Here is an 18,650-nt window from a genome sequence, read left to right as displayed (position 1 = left end):
TAAAAATTTGAAGCCAAATCCGGTGTGCATTTTGAAATTGATATAGCCATAGCAGATACCTTGTACATTTGCTGAGTGAAATGTCGTTTTCTGAAAGGTTAATGGCCTTCAAAACATTTTCCTTTTTATTTCAGCTCTAGCTCTGTTCTATCTTTGTTGGGAAAACACCAGAAGCACTATACAGCTGTTATATTCGAAAAAGAATTTTCCTATGTTGGTCGGGAGGTGAGTTTGAGTTTTGCCGACCTATTGTATCCATAATTATATGCTGTACTCTACCTTCTGATTGTCCTATCTACCTCACAGACGTACCACCAACAAATCTAAAGGTTTTCTGTCTTTGTTTGAATTTTTTGTTTTACTTTGGCTAAAATGGAAACAAAACAGTACTTGGAGTTGGTTTAAAATGGAAATAAGTCAGTGTGAATTTTGAGAAGGTTTGTAGTTCAGGTTGAGGTTCAGATTGTAAGTTTGCTGTCTGAGCTGGCAGGTTTGTTTTTACACATTTCATCACCATGCTAGGTCACATCATTGCGCCTCCAGTGAAGTGTTGGCGTTCTGTTCCGCTTTCTGTTTGTGAGATTTGGTCTCTTAAGGTGGGTGATATCATTTCCGGTTTTTTTTTTGAGGTTGGTAAGTGGGGTCTAAATCAATGTGTTTATTGATGGAGTTCAAGTTTCAATGCCAGGCCTCAAGGAATTTCTGTGCATGTCTCTGTTAAGCCTGTCCCAGGATGGATGTGTTGTCCCAGTCGAAGTGGTATCCTCCTTAGTCTTCATGTAAGGATATTAGTGATAGTGGGTCATGTCTTTTGGTGGCCAGTTGGAGTTTGTGTATCCTGGTGGCTAGTTTTCTGCCTGTCTGTCCAATGTGGTGGTTACAGTCCTTAAATTTTGTAAATTACATTCATTTTGCTGGTTGTTGGTATAGGGTCCTTTTGGGTTCATCAGTTGCTGTTTGTGTGTTAGTAGGTTTTTGGGCTACCATGATGCCAAAGGGTCGGTGTTGTCTGGTGGTCATTTCCAAGATGCCTTTGATGTATTGGTAGTGTGGCTAGAGTTTCTGGGCATGTTGTGTCTACTTGTTTGGGTTTGTTATTTAAGAATCGGTGGACTGTGTTTATCAGGTACCCGTTGTTCTCAAATGTGCTGTATCGGTATTTTTCTTCTCGTTCTTGGGTGCTGCAGTGTTTTGTGGCTAGTTTAAATGTCCTGATGCAGCTCCATTTGTGGGTTTTGAGGTGATTGCTTCTCTAGTTGAGTATTTGATCTGTGTGTTGCTTTATTGTAGATGCTGGTCTGCAGTTCTCTGTTAACTGTTCGTTCCACTGTGACATCAAGGAAAGGGAGTCTGTTCTCATGTGTGAACCAGTAAGGAGGAGGAGGATGATCTTGTAGGTTTCCTCTAATTTGTTCCATTTTTGTTATGACAAAGGTGTCATCCACGTAGTGGACTCAAAATTCGGGTTGGATCGTGGGGAGGGCCGTTCGTTTGAGTCTCTGCATTATTGCTTCTGCTAAGGAGCCTGTTATTGGTGATCCCGTGCGTGCTCTGTTGATTTGTTTGTAGGTTGTGTCACTGAAGGTGAAGTGGGTAGTAAGGTGCAGGTCTACTAGCCTGAGGATATTGTTCTTGCTGATGAAGTTGGTGCTGTCTGATATTTGTGTCCTTGGTTTGTCTAGTCATGCAGTCAGTGTTTCTTTGGCCAGGCTGATGTTAATTGATGTGAATAGGGTTGTTACTACAAAGGAGAACAACATATTTTGTCCTTTTATATCTTGGTGTCTTTGATCTTCAAAAATTCTTGGGTGGAGCGCATGGAGTGGCACGAGTCTTCTCGGTGTTTCAGTTTCTCGTGGAGTTCCTTTGCTAATGTGTATGTCCATGTGCTCTAAGAGGGGCCCCTGGTTTGTTAACCTAGGTAATCCGTAGAAGTAGAGTGTATCGGATCCATCAGGTTTAATTTTTTGGAGATCTTATTAACTTGGCCTGATTTATAAAGCTTCTTCAATGTATCTGTGAGACGGTTTTCTCGCTGTGGAGTCGGGTCCATCACCAGTTGTTGGTAAGTGTTGGTAGCTGCGAGCAGTGAGTTCGCCTTTTTTCGACGTACTATGTTCTGTTTTGGATGACAGTCATGCACCCTTTGTCTGCAGGTAGGATTACAATGTTTCTGCCTTTTCTGAGTCCTTCTAGGGCTTTCCTGTGTGATGAGGGTGTTCCCTTTTCCTTGCTGCTGAGTGTTGGTGCACCTGTCTGTCTGATGGGTTTCTTCTGTGAGTCCATTGTCTTTCTGGGTTGATTCTAATGCTGCTAAGAAGTCCTTTTTGTCCGCATCTCTGTAGTTGTAGTTCATCCCTCTCACTAGAATGGCTTTTTCTGTGGTCTGTTAGTGGCCATTCCAATAGGTTTGTAATCCAAGCTTCTGAGTTGTCTGTGTTGATTTTTATTGTGAACTGGTCCAGTTTTTCTTGGAGGGATAGTTTTTTCTTTTTCTTCTCCTGCCATTGCTGACCATCAGACAGGCAGTTGCACCAGCACTAAGCAGGAAGAAGGAAGGGAACACCCTCAACATACAGGCAAGGAAAGCCCTTGAAGGGCTGTTTTTTGGGTGAGCTATTAAAACCAAACTCTGTTTATGAAAAGTAATCAGAGCAGTATTTACTTCGAAACAAGCTGATGATTGTAATAGCTTATAATGATATTGATGTATTTTAATTGTTATGGTATAATATGTTAAGTCTGTTTTCTCACAGGTGATACTTGATTTGATGCAGTATGAAAATATTATTGTGAAACGAGTGTTGGATACAGACAAAAAGTTAATGGAAAAACTTGGTATCCATTCAGTGCCGTCTTGCTACTTGTTTTACCCTAATGGCTCCCATGGATTAATTTACATGTAAGTGTATGACCGCTTTTTGCAGAACAATGCATCAAGAACCCTTCACCATCTTTAACTAAATAAATATGAAATTAATATCAGTAATGTTGACCATGAAACTATCTGATTGACATAAAAACACATCTAGTTTATTAATACCCTTTGTAGTGAAAGATATGTATTATCCTTAGTTGTTCCCATATGTTACTCCAGATGCATGGCAATTTGACTCTTGGATGGCCAGCAAGCTATTCAATGGCCTGTTTCCACGCTGTAGGGATCCTATGATAACTGTATCAAGCCACTTAAAAAACAATTGTTTAAAAATAAAAAAAATCTACCTCATGATATGTATGCTATAGACTGAGTAAAGCAATCTTAGAAACAAAAGACCAGCTAAAAGGAGTCCAGCTGTGTTGGGGAATTAAGCATGTCATAGGAGGAGGCGCACTACAAATAACCTCTATGATGCAAAGCCCAGCATGTGAGCTTGAAGGAAATGGCTGAAGTATTTTCAGCCAACTTGAGCCAGGAGGACTGAGGAGATGACAAAATTCACTCAAGATTTGCAGCATTTCAGGAGAAAGTCTTCAGTTATTTTGTTGACTCCACATGATATTGCCAAACAGATGAATCCACTGATATACTGGAAAAGACCAAGGACCCTGACAGCAGTGAGGTCAGGGGTAGGTTTACAAGGTCACAAGAGGGCACCGGCAATCAAGATGTTGGTTTGAAATGTCTATTTCAATGCCAGGAACATCCAGAATAAGGTGGGTGAACTTGCAGCACGGATTGGTACCTGGAGTTTTGAGTTGTGGCCATTTTGGAGACATGGCTAGAGGAGGGACAGGAATGGTTTTTGTGGATTCCAGGATTTAGATATTTCAGCAAGAACAGAGAAGATGGTAAAAGGTGGGGAGGTGGATGTGTGACATTGTTAATCAAGGGTAGTATTACAGCAGCTGAGATCATGTTTGAGGTCTCTACCACTGAGGTAGTTTGGGCTGAGGTTAGAAACAGGAAAGGAGAGATCACCCTGTTGGGAGTTTTCTATAGGCCTTCGGATTGTTCTAGGGATGCATAGGAAAGCATAGCAAAGAGGGAGTTAGTTGTCGAGAGAAGGAGCCATGGTTAACGATACAAGGTGAAGCTCTTGTCAAGAGGAAGAAAGCTTATGTGAGGATGAATGTGTGAAGGCTCAGTTAGGGGGCTTCAGAGTTATAAGTTAGCCAGAAAAGATCTAAAGAGTAGGCTAAGAAGAGCTAGGTGGGGACATGAGAAGTTGTTGGCAGATAGGATCAAGGAAAACCCTAAGGCCTTCTATAGGTATATCAAGAATAAAAGAATGACTACAATAAGATTTGGGCCAATCAAAGATTGTAGTAGAAGGTTGTATGTGGAATCTGAGGACAGAAGGGAAGTGCTTAATGAATACGTTTTGTCAGTATTCACATTGGAAAAGAGCAATGTTAGTGAGAGCACAGAGATAAAGGCTACAAGATTAGATGGGATTGAGGTTGACAAAAAGGAAATTTGAGCAATTTTGGAAGATCTGAAAATACGTAAGACCTCCTGGGCTGGATGGGATTTATTCTGATTTTTGTGGGAAGCTAGGGAGGAGATTACAGAGCCTTTGGCTTTGATCTTCATGTCATCATGTCAACAGGAATAGTGCCAGAAAACTATTGCTCCCTTGTTTAAGAAAGGGAGTCAAGACAACCTTGGTAATTGTAGGCCAGTGAGCCTTACTTCGATTGTGGGTAAAGTGTTGGAAAAGATTTTGAGAGAGAGGGGATTTATAATCATCTGAAAAGAAATACTTTGATTAGGGATAGTCAACACGGTTTTATGAAGGGTAGTTTGTGCCTCAGTAACCTTTACTGAGTTCTTTGAGACGGTGACAAAACAGGTGGATGAAGGCAAAGCAGTTGATGTGGTTCATATGGATTTCAGTAAGACATTTAATAAGGTTCCACATGATAGACTATTGCACAAAATATGAAGTTTCTGGATTGAAGGTGATGTGGCGGTTTGGATCAGAAATTGGCTAGCTGAAAGAAGACAGAGCATGGTGGTTAATTGGAAATGTTCATTCTGGAGCTTCGATATCAGTGGTGTGTCACAAGGATCTGTTTTGGGGCCACTGCTGTTTATCATTTTTATGAATGATCAGGTGGTGGGCGTAGAAGGACAGGTTAGTAAATTTGCTGATGACACTAAGGTAGGCAGAGTTGTGGATAGTGTAGAAGGATGTTGTGGGTTACAGAGGGACACAGATAAGGTGCAGAGCTGAGAAGTGGCAAATGGAGTTTAATGTGGAAAAATGGAATGTAGTTCACTTTGGAAGAAGTAACAGGAATGCAGAGTACAGTGCTAATGTTAAAATTCTTCGCAGTGTAGATGAACAGAGGGATCTCATTGGTGTATAAATCCCTGAAAGTTGTCAGCCAGGTTGATAGGGTTGCTAAGAAGGCATGTGGTATGTTGGCGTTTATTGATAGGGAGATTGAATTTTGGAGCCATGAGATCATGCTTCAGCTGTACGTGACACTGGTGCAGCCGTATCTGGAGTATTGCGAGCAATTCTGGTCACCGCATTATTGGAAGGATGTGGAAGCTTTGGAAAGAGTTCTCTGATATGGAAAGAAGGTCTTCGGAGGAAAGGCTGAGGGAACTGAGGCTGTTTTCAGTAGAGAGAGGAAAGTTGAGAGGTGACTTAATCGAAACATTTAAGATAATCATAGGATGAAAAGTGAGAGCCTTTTCCCTCAGATGGTGAAGGCTAACCTGAAAGGACATAGCTTTGAATTGAGGGGTGATAATTTAGGACAGATAACAGGAGTAGTTTGTTTACTCAGAGTAGTAGAGGCGTGGAATGGCCTGCCTGCAACATCAGTAGACTCGGTGATGTCAAGAACATTTAAATGGTCAATGGACATACATGTGGATAATAATGGAATAGTCTAAGGTTAGATGGGCATCAGATTAATTTCACAGGTTGGTGCAACATCAAGGGCCAAAGGGCTTATACTGCACTGTACTGTTCTATGTTCAGTGCTGAAAACTTCAGCTCCAGAACTAGCCTTCATCTGATTCCATAATCTGAGCAATGTGGCTCCTAACTACCCTTTGAGATGACCTAGAAAGCTCCCGTTGTATCAAATCACTGAAAGGGTAGCAAGGCAGATTCAAACATGGTTTTTAAAGGTGTATTCAATAAGCACCTGATTGTGCAGGTGGTTATGGCTTGAAACATTGTTTTTGCAGAGAACAAGTAGGCACAGCTGACTGAACATATTGTAACCATTCTGATTGTGTCAGTTGCATGACCAACACTGCTTTTCCTGACTTGGGTGCATTCTGCCAGGAATTGGCTAGTGGCTAGCTGCTAGCCTTCCAAGTGCTACTAACCCTGGTGGATCAAATTCAATTTTGAATTGTTTTAGCTCTTGAAAGCAAAGCTAAGCTCCAACATTCCGAAGTTTTGTTTGTAAACAATGTGAAATCCAAGTATTAAAAGTTTTACTATTTAGTAGGATTTTGATCTTCAACTTATTTGTGTTTTTGCTTCATCCCCTATCTCTTGAAAAGATTGCAAGATTAATGGTTTTGGGTGCAACAGTACTTTTTTCAGCCTGCATTTTAGTGTGGAGTATTGGACATCTGATGGAGCTTAGACCATCATTGTTCATAAGTACAATCCTCTAATGGAAATCCTGTAGTTTTCTTACAAAGCAGATCTCCTTAAGCTGCATTTACAAGAAGCTTTTAAATTCACAATCAAATTTAGAATATATATCAGAAATACATGAAATAACTTAATTCCGATTTGCATGGACAGATAAGCTTAAAACCGGTTTGTTTCTCTGCTTGGAGTAACTTCAAAATCCTGACAAATGTTGACCCCAGTTCATTTATTGTGCACATTTATGTGTACATTTTCAACAAATGACTTGAAGGTTCCATCTAAGACAAAATAATGCTGAATTGAGCATTTCCCCTCCTTGTGTTTTGTATGTATGTAACCTTCTTTATTTTGCTGCTGTTTACACGACATTTATTGCAAATTAATAAGTTAAAGAAAAGAGAAATGTAATGCTCAAAGTCGGAAAGCAGAATGTGACTTGTAGAAGTATCCAAAAACTCAATCCTTAGCGAACATTTCAATTGCAATTGGAATGCTATTTGAAGTGTAAAACATGCCATAAAGGAATACCTTTGTGCATTGTTTGGGGCCTTCTAAATATAGGGACGAAAATGTTTTTCATGATTGCCATTAGAATGATGCCTTGTTTGAATTCTTTGAGGTGAAAAAACATTTTTTGTTTTGAGATTTTCTAATTAACTTGTTCAGATGTTATTGCATGTCTCTGGAGCAGGTAGGATGTGAATTAAACCTGGGTCTCTTGGCCCAGAAGCAGGGACACTTTCACTGTGCCACAAGTTAGTGCAGCACTGCCTTGCTTCATTTAGCTTGAACTTTGTAAGTCAACAAAGATAATCCTACAAGTTTAACATGTTGGTTATGGCATTTATATTCTTCTGTTATTAACTTCTGAAAGGGAGTGGTCATTGTTTAAAGCATGATTAGAAAGTGAATTATATCTGTCAAACAGGCTATTTGTCAAGAAGTGTTTCTAATTTTATGTAGTTGAGTCCAAACGGTGTATATTGTGACGAAGAGTTATGGTATGGTTAATTGGAAACTTTTTTTGAGAAAAATTGGTTTTTGATTTTTTGTGTGAAGTTGACTTTTAAACAGAGTTGTATGTTTTGTAAGCATCAAGTTGTCACAGCATTTCCAAGAAATAATGACTTAAACTAAATGAGTAGGCTAGATAAATGCAATGAACCTGTCAATTAAGTTAGCAATTGAATGAAGAGTGGGAATGATGCTTCACTGAGGTTGAATGTTTATGAATGATTTTGCTGGGCAAAAGGGTTGAATCTTTTTGCTATTGATGGTAAGATCATTCTGTATTGTTTCATATGTATGTAGCTTTGTTTTTGTATTTGTGCATCAATATATTCATTTATTGGAAGTATATTGGCAGCCTTGTATAAGTAAGTATGTTCAGTGATGACCACAAGATTAACAAAATCGCAAAAATAAAATTTGATGCTCTAACAAGTTAGATTTCATTCCGGAATCTGACTTGTTCATTATTTCTATCAGTTTTGATCATCATATGAATGATATGGGAAAGTGGCCTTGTATTTTGATATTTGGGCTTCCAAATCAAATCTAGCTCACTGATTAACTTTTGCAAATGTTTGGCTGTCCACTTCAAATAGTTGGACGTATTTAACTATCCTCTCTTCATAACTTGGTTGCATTTTGAGAAGCTCATGGCACCTTTGAGAAACAGTGCCATTCTAATGCTCAGTTTGTTTCTGATTGTGGGCAGTTCTGATCATTTTCACCAGTCCCTGAGTCTATTTCCAAATTAATTTTGTTTTTAATTTGAAGACAGCTGTAACTTTGGATCCAGTTGTGCCATTTGTTTTCTTTACTTTATTCTGTCAGCAATGGCAAATTAGATTAGATTAGATTACTTACAGTGTGGAAACAGGCCCTTCGGCCCAACAAGTCCACACCGACCCGCCGAAGCGCAACCCACCCATACCCCTTACCTAACACTACGGGCAATTTAGCATGGCCAATTCACCTGACCCGCACATCTTTGGGCTGTGGGAGGAAACCGGAGCACCCGGAGGAAACCCACGCAGACACGGGGAGAACGTGCAAACTCCACACAGGCAGTCGCCTGAGGCGGGAATTGAACCCAGGTCCCTGGCGCTGTGGGGCAGCAGTGCTAACCACTGTGCCACCGTGCCGCCCTTTAATCATTAGACTTAAAGTATGCAATTAAGTGAACAACTGATAGCCAGTAACACCAAATCAAATGCAATACCAAAATACATTTTAATTGCATTGCCAGCTGAAGCAAGTAGATTTTCACACAGTTAAGATATTTATTATATGAAAACCTGTGACAATCTGAACAAATGCAATAAAATCATTTTTTTTTCCTGTGTATGCACATCTGAGTTAATGAGCTAGAAATAATTGCAGAATGAAGTGCACAGCTGAATATGGTTAATGGAAAAATTGTGTAGAAGATTGCACCATCATCTATAGTAATAGCTTGCTCTTTATTGTTCATCTTGGCAATAATTCATTTCCAAATTTCATAATTGAAATTTTGTAACTAGCCTTAGTCAAATACTTAGCAATATGATTATTTGGGTGACCCTTTTTTCTAACTAAACTGCAAATCCAACTAATATTGAATGGGTTAACATTCATAAGACAGTAAGATGTGTTTCTCAACCCCATTCTCCTGCCTTCTCCACATAATCGTTGATCCCCTTACTTGTTGACAATCTATCTCCGCCTTAAAGGCACTCTGACTTGACCTCCAGAGTCTTCTGTGGCAATGAGTTCCACAGATGCACCACCCTTTGGCTGAAGAAATGCCACCTCATCACAGTTCTGAAGAGTCGTCCCTTCACTCTCGTGCTGTGCCTTTAGGTTCTTATGTAAACTACTAGCAGGAACATCTTCTCTAAGTCCACTCTATCCAGGCCTTTTAGTATTCTGTACATTTGAATGAGAGTCCTCAACTTGTAATCTCATGACTAGCCCTTCATACCTGGGATCATTCTTGTAAACCTCAGGATCCCCTCCAACACCAGCACATCTTTTCCTTAGATACAGGGCCCTAAACAGCTCTCAATATTCCAAATGTGGTCGTGAAAATGTGTATGGGTTTAAGCAGGCAGGGAAAGAGTCATGTTCTGAGTTTTTGTGAAACGAGATTCTGCTGATCATGACTCCGATCAGATAAGAACTTACTGTTAACGATGGGGTGCTGGAGGCAAGGGTAATGGGTTAACAAGGTGGAAAAGCAGTCATTATTTAGAGCCATTTAACAATATTGGAAGCATTCAGTATGTGCGGTCAGTACAACAAGGTGAAAAGTATTCATTATGTGAAGCCAGTTATTCATTGTGTAACAACAGATGGCTTAATTTTTACTATTGACACTCGCTAATTGTAACAGTCACCCAATTAATATATATGTTGCCATATCTGGATGTTCCTTCCTGTAAAATGGCTATATAATTCATTAAGAAACTGCTGTTCAAGAGAAGACAGAGAACTCGTGTCTCTGTGCATATGGGTGATTGTTCTCTGTCCGTCCAGGGCCCAAAATAAAGCTGGAGGTAAAACTATACTGTGACTGTGTCTCTGTCTCTTAGCATTTGCTTTGACTGAGGGAGGGGAAATGGGATGACAATCTGACCAGAGCCTTGTACAGCCTCAGCAGTACAATTCTATTCTTGAATTTTAACACTTTGAAATGAATGCGAAGATTGCATTTGCCTCGCTAACTGCCAACTGAAGTTGCATGTTAACCTTAAGAGAATCCTGAACTAGAATTCAGAAATCCCTTTGATCTTTGAAACCTTTTGCCATTTAGAAAATAGTTTATTCCTCTATTCTTCCTACCAAAGTGCATAACCTCATACTTGCCCACTTCTTCTTTTGCCCACTTTCCAACCCTGTCCCAAGTCCTCCTTCAGTCTCTTTGCTTTTTCAAACTACCAGGCCTTCCATCTATTTTTGTTATCTGTAAACCTAGCAGCAATGTCCTCAGTTCCCTCCAGGATTGTTCATGTATGTAATAGTTGTGGTCTTGACACTGACCCCTGCAGAACTCCTAATCACTCTGATCCTAAAAAAGACCCCTTTAGACTCTCTCTCTGTTTTCTCCTCGTTACACAGTCCACTCTTCTCCAAACTGGCACAAATCTCCACCTTGTTCACAGAAGACCAAGCATTTCACCAGAGAGGAAAACTATGGTCTCGCTTCATGCGCACACTCTGCTTCTCATCCCCACCTCCAAAATCCCTGGTGTGCTACAATGTTAAAAAAAACAAGGTGATTGACTTGTAAAACATGATTATGCATAAAGTGTGCAGTTTAGGTAAACTGAGAAGAAGATACTTTCGAAGACATTATTTTTCTTTCAAGAAACTAACTTGCAGTGAGGTTTTGGATTACAAAATATTTAAATTATGATAACGGAACTTTAAATACTGAAATATGGGAGCACTCATTCAGAGATTGAAATGCATGAATATTTGCAGCAATCTTGTTTCATGTGCAGAAATACGCATAACTATTATCTAAACCTAAATCCATGCCTAAGACTACTAATTTGACGAAGTAGCTTGCTCCCTCAAGGGTATTAAATGCCACCTGAGCTTAACCACTTTATACAATCTCACTTTCCTTCGACAGGAGATCACAAACAGCAGAAACATTAATATTCAGTATTGGTTTTAAATTTGGTGTTTGGAATGCAGCCAGCAAAGTACTTTTAAGCCTGGTAGTAACTCTAGGCACTTTCTGCACACTTGTCACATTTGTCTCATTTTCTGCTTTTCCTTGTAATAGTTTTCTTGTTGAAAATGGTGACGTGTTATTGTGTAAAGTTACTTAGGGGTAGAAGTGGGGATGTTTGTTCTTTTCTCTCCTTTTTTTATTTTCAAAAGAGCATTGACAAGGTTAAAAAGTACTTGCATATATGTATCAAATGATTGAAGCACTTCATAACTGTATAGACGTTAGACTGTTAATTCAGAGGTGTCATTAGCATTTTAATCATGCAGTTATAATTTAACCTTTTTGTTTTTTGTGCTTTGCTAAGATATGTTTAAATGAAATTCTCCCCAGCCAGATGAAAGATATAAATTAGCTTTTACGCTTCCAAAATGACTGTGGTGGATACAATCTCTGCTGAATAGTTTTAATACAGATCTTTAGTGCAATTTAGTTTAAGCATAAGGAGGTTTGGCTATGTTCATGTTTTGTAGTTTGGGAATATTTGAAGAGTTTGAGAATATCAAATTTAATGTGTATCTCAGTGCACCTCCTAGAACATATTCTACTTTGAAACAAAACGGATGAAGCTTCCTTATTTCTATAAAAATGCACGTTGCCTTAATGTGAAGTAGTTCTGGTTTTTAGTATTAATTGCTTGCTTAAGTAAAATTTGCATGCTTTCATCCTGAGGTTGAGTTTTGTTTGATTCAGTCTAAAATACTAGCAGTCTATTGTTTTAATATCATTTTACAGTTCCCAGTTTTAATAATTCTACTTGAATTGCTATTAAGGGGCACATTGTATTCTCTATGAGCATGTCTGCATGCTTTCGATTGTAATCCCAGTGTCTTGACGATAGGATAAAAATACTTGTTAATCGTTGAAAACCTGTAGTGTTCTTTATGTAGCAATGAATTCAAGTCTCCTTGTCATTTCATGACTAGTTATGCAATACATTATTTAAGACAATGATGTTATGAGAATTTTTGTCTGATGTGTGAAATGAGCAAAAACACCATCATTATTGCAATGAAGTCTGTCCATTGCTTTTAACCTTTTTAGCCTTCTGCATAAGCTGGCGTTGGTCTTCCTGGAAGTGTAACAGCTCTTAACCCCAGCTACTGTAACTCTTGTAAGACAACAGAAGGCAGCTTATCATGCATTTCAGAATAATTGCTGACTGTTGCTTCATGGATTAATGCTGCAGAACCACTGAGTTTAATGGAACATGCTAACATTTGTTGCCCATTTCACGTTAATAAAAGCACATTACCACAACTCATCCAATGAATGTGAATTGCCTATGTCTGGCACCAGCTTGCAGTTATAACTCATGAATTTTTAAAGAAACAAAATATATCGGCAGTCCATTTTCTGATATGTTCTTGACCATATGAGCAAAATACTTGCAATATATTACTTCCAATGTAACTTTCTCAATTTAAAAATTAAATCAAGTTATTTTAAGAATACCTGTTATCATAAATGCTGATGCACACTGTAACATTTTTATCCTTGAGTCCTTTAATGTATTTTCATTAAGTTACAAGGCTTTTTTGATTTATTTTACGATATCCAATAATTAGGTTCAGAAATGTTAATACTCATCCTGGAGCAGGTAGGACCTGAACCCCAGCCTCTTGTGAGCTGCTTAGTTCCTTGGGTGGAAGCAGATCATCTCCAAGAAGTTGCAGGGTTTTTTTTTTGCTTGATTGAGTCCTGCCACATTACATGGTGGAATTTGAATTGAATAAAAATCTGAAATTAAGAGTTGAATGATGACCATGAAATTATTGCCCATTGCCATTTAAAAAAAACACTGGCTCACTCATCCCCTTAAGGGAAGAAAACTGCATCCTTACCTGGTCTAGCATATATGTGACTCCCGACCCATAGCAATGGGTCTTAACTGCACCCCAAGGCAAGTAGGCATGGGCAATAATTGTTGGCCGAGCCAATGACACCCCATGAATGAATTTTTTTTAATTTACTGAAGTTCATTGTACATGTGGAAGTTGTTTGAGAGCTAATATTCCAATTTAATATTATACTTGAGTCTTGCAGTTAAATAATTTAATTCCATTGCTACCTTTGTTAGATATTTTGGCTGTCATTTTCCTTGCCTCCCTCATATCTGTAATGATTTTAACGATTTTGGATTTTATTTTGAATGCCGCTTCTGCTTTCCTTAGAAGGATTGTTTGCAGTGTATGTGATCAACTTATAATAACTCAATGGTTTCCTGTTTTTTGTTTGGTTGATGATAACTGAGTTTGTTTCAAAACTAACTGAAGTATGGAGCATATGACTATGAAATTGTATGCCTTCAAATACTGTTGACTTTATCATATCTGTGTTTCTGTCCACCTGTAGTTGAGTAAATACATTACCCAAGTAGCTCAATAATAAATTAGTGTATTATTGAGACTTGATCTTTTGAATGATCAGTAAGGAGCAGCTGAGAAACTAGCCAATCTAGGAAATCTGGCAAATGTATGTCACTTAGAACAATATCTACATCAACAATCAATCTAATTTGAATAATTCTCATCCTTTCCTTTCTTTCCTCTACAACAGGCAGAAGCCTTTACGATCATTCTTTTCTTCATACTTAAAGTCTTTGTCAGGAGTAACCAAGAGACCGTCTTCGCAATACAATGCACCTGTTAGGCAGAAGGATGAGGCAATGAGTCTAATAAAGCCATGGAAATATTTTGATAGGTAAGTCTTTCCAAAACTTGATGACTTTTAAGCAGATAATCAGGTTGTGAACTTAGGGAAAAGTAAAATGTTTTAGATTTATAACTGCGACATTTTCTGTTTTATTTATGTTATTCTTTGCAACTCCATCCAGAAGTGTGGATATTCCGTCAAGAATGCTCAAGATAGAGCTTGGTGGCATTCAAAAACTAAAGGAATATAAGGCTAAATAAGAAAAGTGAAATGAAAATAAGTGACCAGCCATGATCCTATTGAATGGCAGATCAGACTTGAGAGACCATATGGCTATTCCTGCTCTCATATCCTTGCGTTAAGCACCATAACATTATGATCTGCTGAATTGGAATAGTGTAATTTCACAGCATGAAGTGTTGGTATCACTTTGCCTGCAGCAAATCTGGTCGCCTAGATTACTGAAAGTTCTTGTAAATATTGAACTTTCTGTGGCCTACTTGATACAGTAAAGAGGGAGCATTAATTGTTATGTTCTGCCTTTTGTCCATTGCCCAGTGGAGCTGCTTCAATTTACTATTGCTTTCAAAATTCATCCTCAATATTTTATTTTTAAAAAAAACCTTCTGCTCTAACTTCATCCATATTTTTCAGTGAGTTTGAACAGAAAGTGGACAAATCTAATTCTGCTGTTAAGGTAAACCAGAACAAAGTGTTCTGATCTTGATTCTTTCCCACTGTATTGCCTTTACCAAGCATGATTATGGTGTGGAAACTACACCTATTTTATAGATGTATGCAATGTCCCTGTTTGTATATAAATATACAACGTATTGTGCACAAATTTATATAGCATCTTTGTGTTTCTGGACATCTGAATGTTTTAGAACTCTGAACTGACTCTGGGCAGTATTGTTTGTCAATAAATCTTTTATTTGAAGCCAGCTCTTTATAACAACCACGGACATGATGTTAAGATCAGAAATTACGTAACTAAAGAGCAGCAATGTCCCCTGAAGAAGTGAACAAAAAATATCATTGTGCCATATGTTTTCATTTCAAAAGGCTGAAGAATCTTATCCTGTGATGAATTGGTCCTAACTGGTAATCATTTCTGGCTTTTCTTTGATTTATGTATGTATATCAGTAGCCTCGCATTACAACCAAGCTGCTTCCCAAAATAAGTTTCAATTCAACTCTTGCCCTGACTTGGGTATGGAAGAACACTGCAGCATGCATTAAATAGATCACACAGACAAATGAGAATGTGATTCTGCCACCTGTTGGCAAGGCAGGATAGTGCAGTTTGATGTAGAAGATGAAAGGAACAAATCCTGGTTCTGGTGAAGATCTGAAAACAGTGCATGTTTAGACAAAAATAATGAATGTAAGCATTAGATCTTTGTTTTAAATCCAAAACATGTGATTCCATCTTGATTAACATTATATATTGATGAACTTTGATTACTTCAATGGCCAGGAAAACAAATTGTGCTTTTACAAATACATGCCAATAACAAAACAGTGGCAGGAAAGGTGTTTAATGACCATTATTGATGCTGCTTGTATGCCAGAGTTACAGAACATAGAACATTACAGTGCAGTATAGGCCCTTCAGTCCACGATGTTGCACCGACGTGTGAAACCAATCTGAAGCCCCTCTATCCTACACTATTACATTTTCATCCATATATTTATCCAATGACCATTTAAAATAGGAGAGTCTACTATTGTCGCAGGCAGGGTGTTCCATGTCCTTACTACTCTCTGACTAAATACCTATCAAATACCTTACTGGAATCCATATACACCACATCAATTGCTTTACCCTCGTCAACCTGTTTGGTCACCTTCTCGAAGAACTCAACGAGGTTAGTGAGGCATGTCCTACCCTTCACAAAACAGTGTTGACTATCCCGAATCAACTTATTCCTTTCTAGATGATTATAAATCCTATCTCTTATAACCCTTTCCAACACTTTGCCCACAACCAAAGTAAGGTTCACTGCTCTATAATTACCAGGGTTGTCTTTACTTCCCTTCTTGAACAAGGGGATGACATTTGCTATCCTCCAATCTTCTGTCACTATTCCTGTAGACAATGACAACGTAAAGATCAAAGTTGATTTTGTTCAGAATGAATTTTTTAATTGTCTGTTTCTTTGTTAAATGACGTTCTTAAGTAGCTTGAAAATCTGCAATTCAAATAAAAATTTGCTCCTTCACAATGTTTTTACTGTGTTGCTCAATGCTTTTAAGGTTTGAGTAAGTTCTGATATAGAATTCATAATGCTCATTTGTCAACCATTGCACAAATTAAGGAATGCTTTATTTTGGGTGAGAGATAAACAAAGATCAGATTGTTGATTGCATGTTGGCATAAAATAAGAGAATTTAATAGTTCACATCCTGAAATTACAGGAGACTTAAATTATTAAAACTTCACTGTTTTTTCTGTTATGGCATTAATCTGTCACATTGAAGCAAACATTTACCTTGACATTGTCACTAAAACTTTAAATCTATCAGGCACAGAAAAGGAAAAATGAAGTTTTGCTACCACCTTTCTTAATAATGAAAATGAAAAGTGTCAATTAAACAAATAATAGACATTTATTTGAAATGTACTTGTTTCAAGCCTCCCTTTGCTTTCAGGAGTAAGGTGTATATGGCTGATCTGGAGTCTGGTTTGCACTATTTACTACGAGTGGAACTTGCTAGTCACAAGATATTGGAAGGGCCAGAGCTATCTACCCTTAAGGACTTTATTACAGTCCTGTCTAAGGTGCGTTTTTAACTTGGTAACTATTTTCAAGAGACCATTTAATGTGAAAGCAGAAGTATATTCCTGTGGAGGCATCATTGAAGCCCCTCAGAAATGCCAAGACTGGTTATATGATCAAGAACTTTGTATTTATGTTGTGTCATAACCCTGGGCCTTTCGAAAAATAGTCATTGCTGTCAGAAGTGCACAGGAACATCTTATAAATGGCATGCAATTGATCAGATAATTGTTTTTGGTGACCTGATTGCATGGAAGGTGTACCTTCATTTTGTTCCAATATCTGGAATGTGACTGAAACCTAGTATGGCCTCATGGAGTACTGATGTTGAAGCCAGTGTGATTTGGAGAAGACTCTCCTCTGTTTGGAGTCATACCTAACAGAAAACAATATGTTAGCTGTTGGAGGCCAATCATCTCCGCTCCAGAACATCACTGCAGGAGTTATCAGGGTAGTGCTATAGACAGAACCATCCACATCTCTCCTTCATTGTAAGGGCAGAAGTGAGAACGTTTGCTGATGATTGCTCAGTGTTTGGTTCCATTTGCAATGCTACAGGTAACTAAGCAGTCAGTGTTTCCATGCAGGATGGCCTAAATGGCATAAAAAAAAACTTTCAGTTGAAGTAGGACAATGCAGTTCACTTCACTCGCATCCTGTCCATATTTTTAAACATGCACATTTTCCACCTCGGGTGTGTCATGGCTGCAATGTATATCCATCTACAAGATGCACTGCAATGTATATCCATCTACAAGATGCACTGCAATAACTCACAATGACATCTTTGAAAGAACCATCCCAAATTCAACATGCAAACCATGTCCATTTGAAGTATTCCAAATAATCATTTGAAACATGAGGCTGTAAATCATCGGTTATTTTGTGAAAATGTTAATTTGTTTCTCATTTCTGATTCAAGATGTTACTGAGAAATCCTGTGAAAGTATTATAGCTTGCTTTATTGAAATTTATTTTTGTTAGGCTAAATTTTAATAAAAGCAGTACAAGATCATGTCATGAAATTATATTGTTGTAAATACATTAAAATTTTACCAGACCAATTGCATGTGTCTTTAGGTAACCCAGTGGTACCAGATAACAATGTCTTTTGAAGACATGGTTTTAATATTCCCCTGAGAAAACAGTTGCAGTTTGGAATTCAAGTACTGAGTTAGGGAAAATGTGAATTGTTGAAGAAATGAAAACAAAGCATGTGTAATTGAGTATCTCCGGTTTTGTGGTTCTGTGGAATGTATACGACAGGCCAGGCATTGGGCTTAGCTGGTCCATGCAGAGTTTATATACTAGCATGCATGATTATTTGAACGATTGATTGGATTTGAGAGAAATTATTATTGGGTGAGTTGTTGGGGTCTCTATTTTGTGGTCGTCATGTTACTTGGCTGAGTATAGGTTTGGACAAGGTGTCAGGTATACTCCTAATGATAGGATCATGAAACAGTGAAAGCCAGTGAATATTGAAATGGACAAAACAAACATGTCTGTGTCACAACAAGAGGTGAAAATTTTTGGAGCATTGAAAAAGAATTTTAACTCATATTTTAAATGTGATGCAGATGACACCAAAATTGGAAGCGTAGTGGACAGCAAAGAAGGTTACCTCAGAGTGCAACGGGATTTTGATCAGATGGGTCAATGACTGAGGAGTGGCAGATGGAGTTTCATTTAGATGCATGTGAGGTGCTGCATTTTGGAAAGGCGGATCAGTACAGGACGTGGACACTTAATGGGAAGGCCCTGGGGAGTATTGCTGAACAAAGAGACCTTGGAGTGCACGTTCTCTCTCGCTCTCGTTCCCTCTCTACTGTGTTATTTATATCATACCTCATGGCACACAAGGCTGATATGGCGCCAAATTAATTTTGAAACATGGCATCTGCTACAAAT

The 18,650-nt window shown here is 38.3% G+C and overlaps 1 protein-coding gene across 2 annotated transcripts in view; it reads left to right on the top strand.

Annotated features, from left to right (window-relative positions):
- Positions 1 to 18,650, top strand: part of lhx3 (LIM homeobox 3) — a 159,985-nt gene that overhangs the window by 30,879 nt on the left and 110,456 nt on the right. For both annotated transcript variants that reach the window (XM_060841545.1, XM_060841546.1), the window contains exons 5-8: positions 135 to 225; positions 2,757 to 2,902; positions 13,861 to 14,004; positions 16,612 to 16,741. In XM_060841545.1, the coding sequence (XP_060697528.1) occupies positions 135 to 225; positions 2,757 to 2,902; positions 13,861 to 14,004; positions 16,612 to 16,741 (511 nt within the window). The remainder of the gene's footprint in view (positions 1 to 134; positions 226 to 2,756; positions 2,903 to 13,860; positions 14,005 to 16,611; positions 16,742 to 18,650) is intronic.

This window comes from Hemiscyllium ocellatum, chromosome 21 (genome assembly GCF_020745735.1).
Source record: "Hemiscyllium ocellatum isolate sHemOce1 chromosome 21, sHemOce1.pat.X.cur, whole genome shotgun sequence".
Taxonomy (NCBI): domain Eukaryota; kingdom Metazoa; phylum Chordata; class Chondrichthyes; order Orectolobiformes; family Hemiscylliidae; genus Hemiscyllium; species Hemiscyllium ocellatum.
Note: the sequence above shows the minus strand (reverse complement) of the source record. Positions and strands in the feature narration are given on the sequence as shown.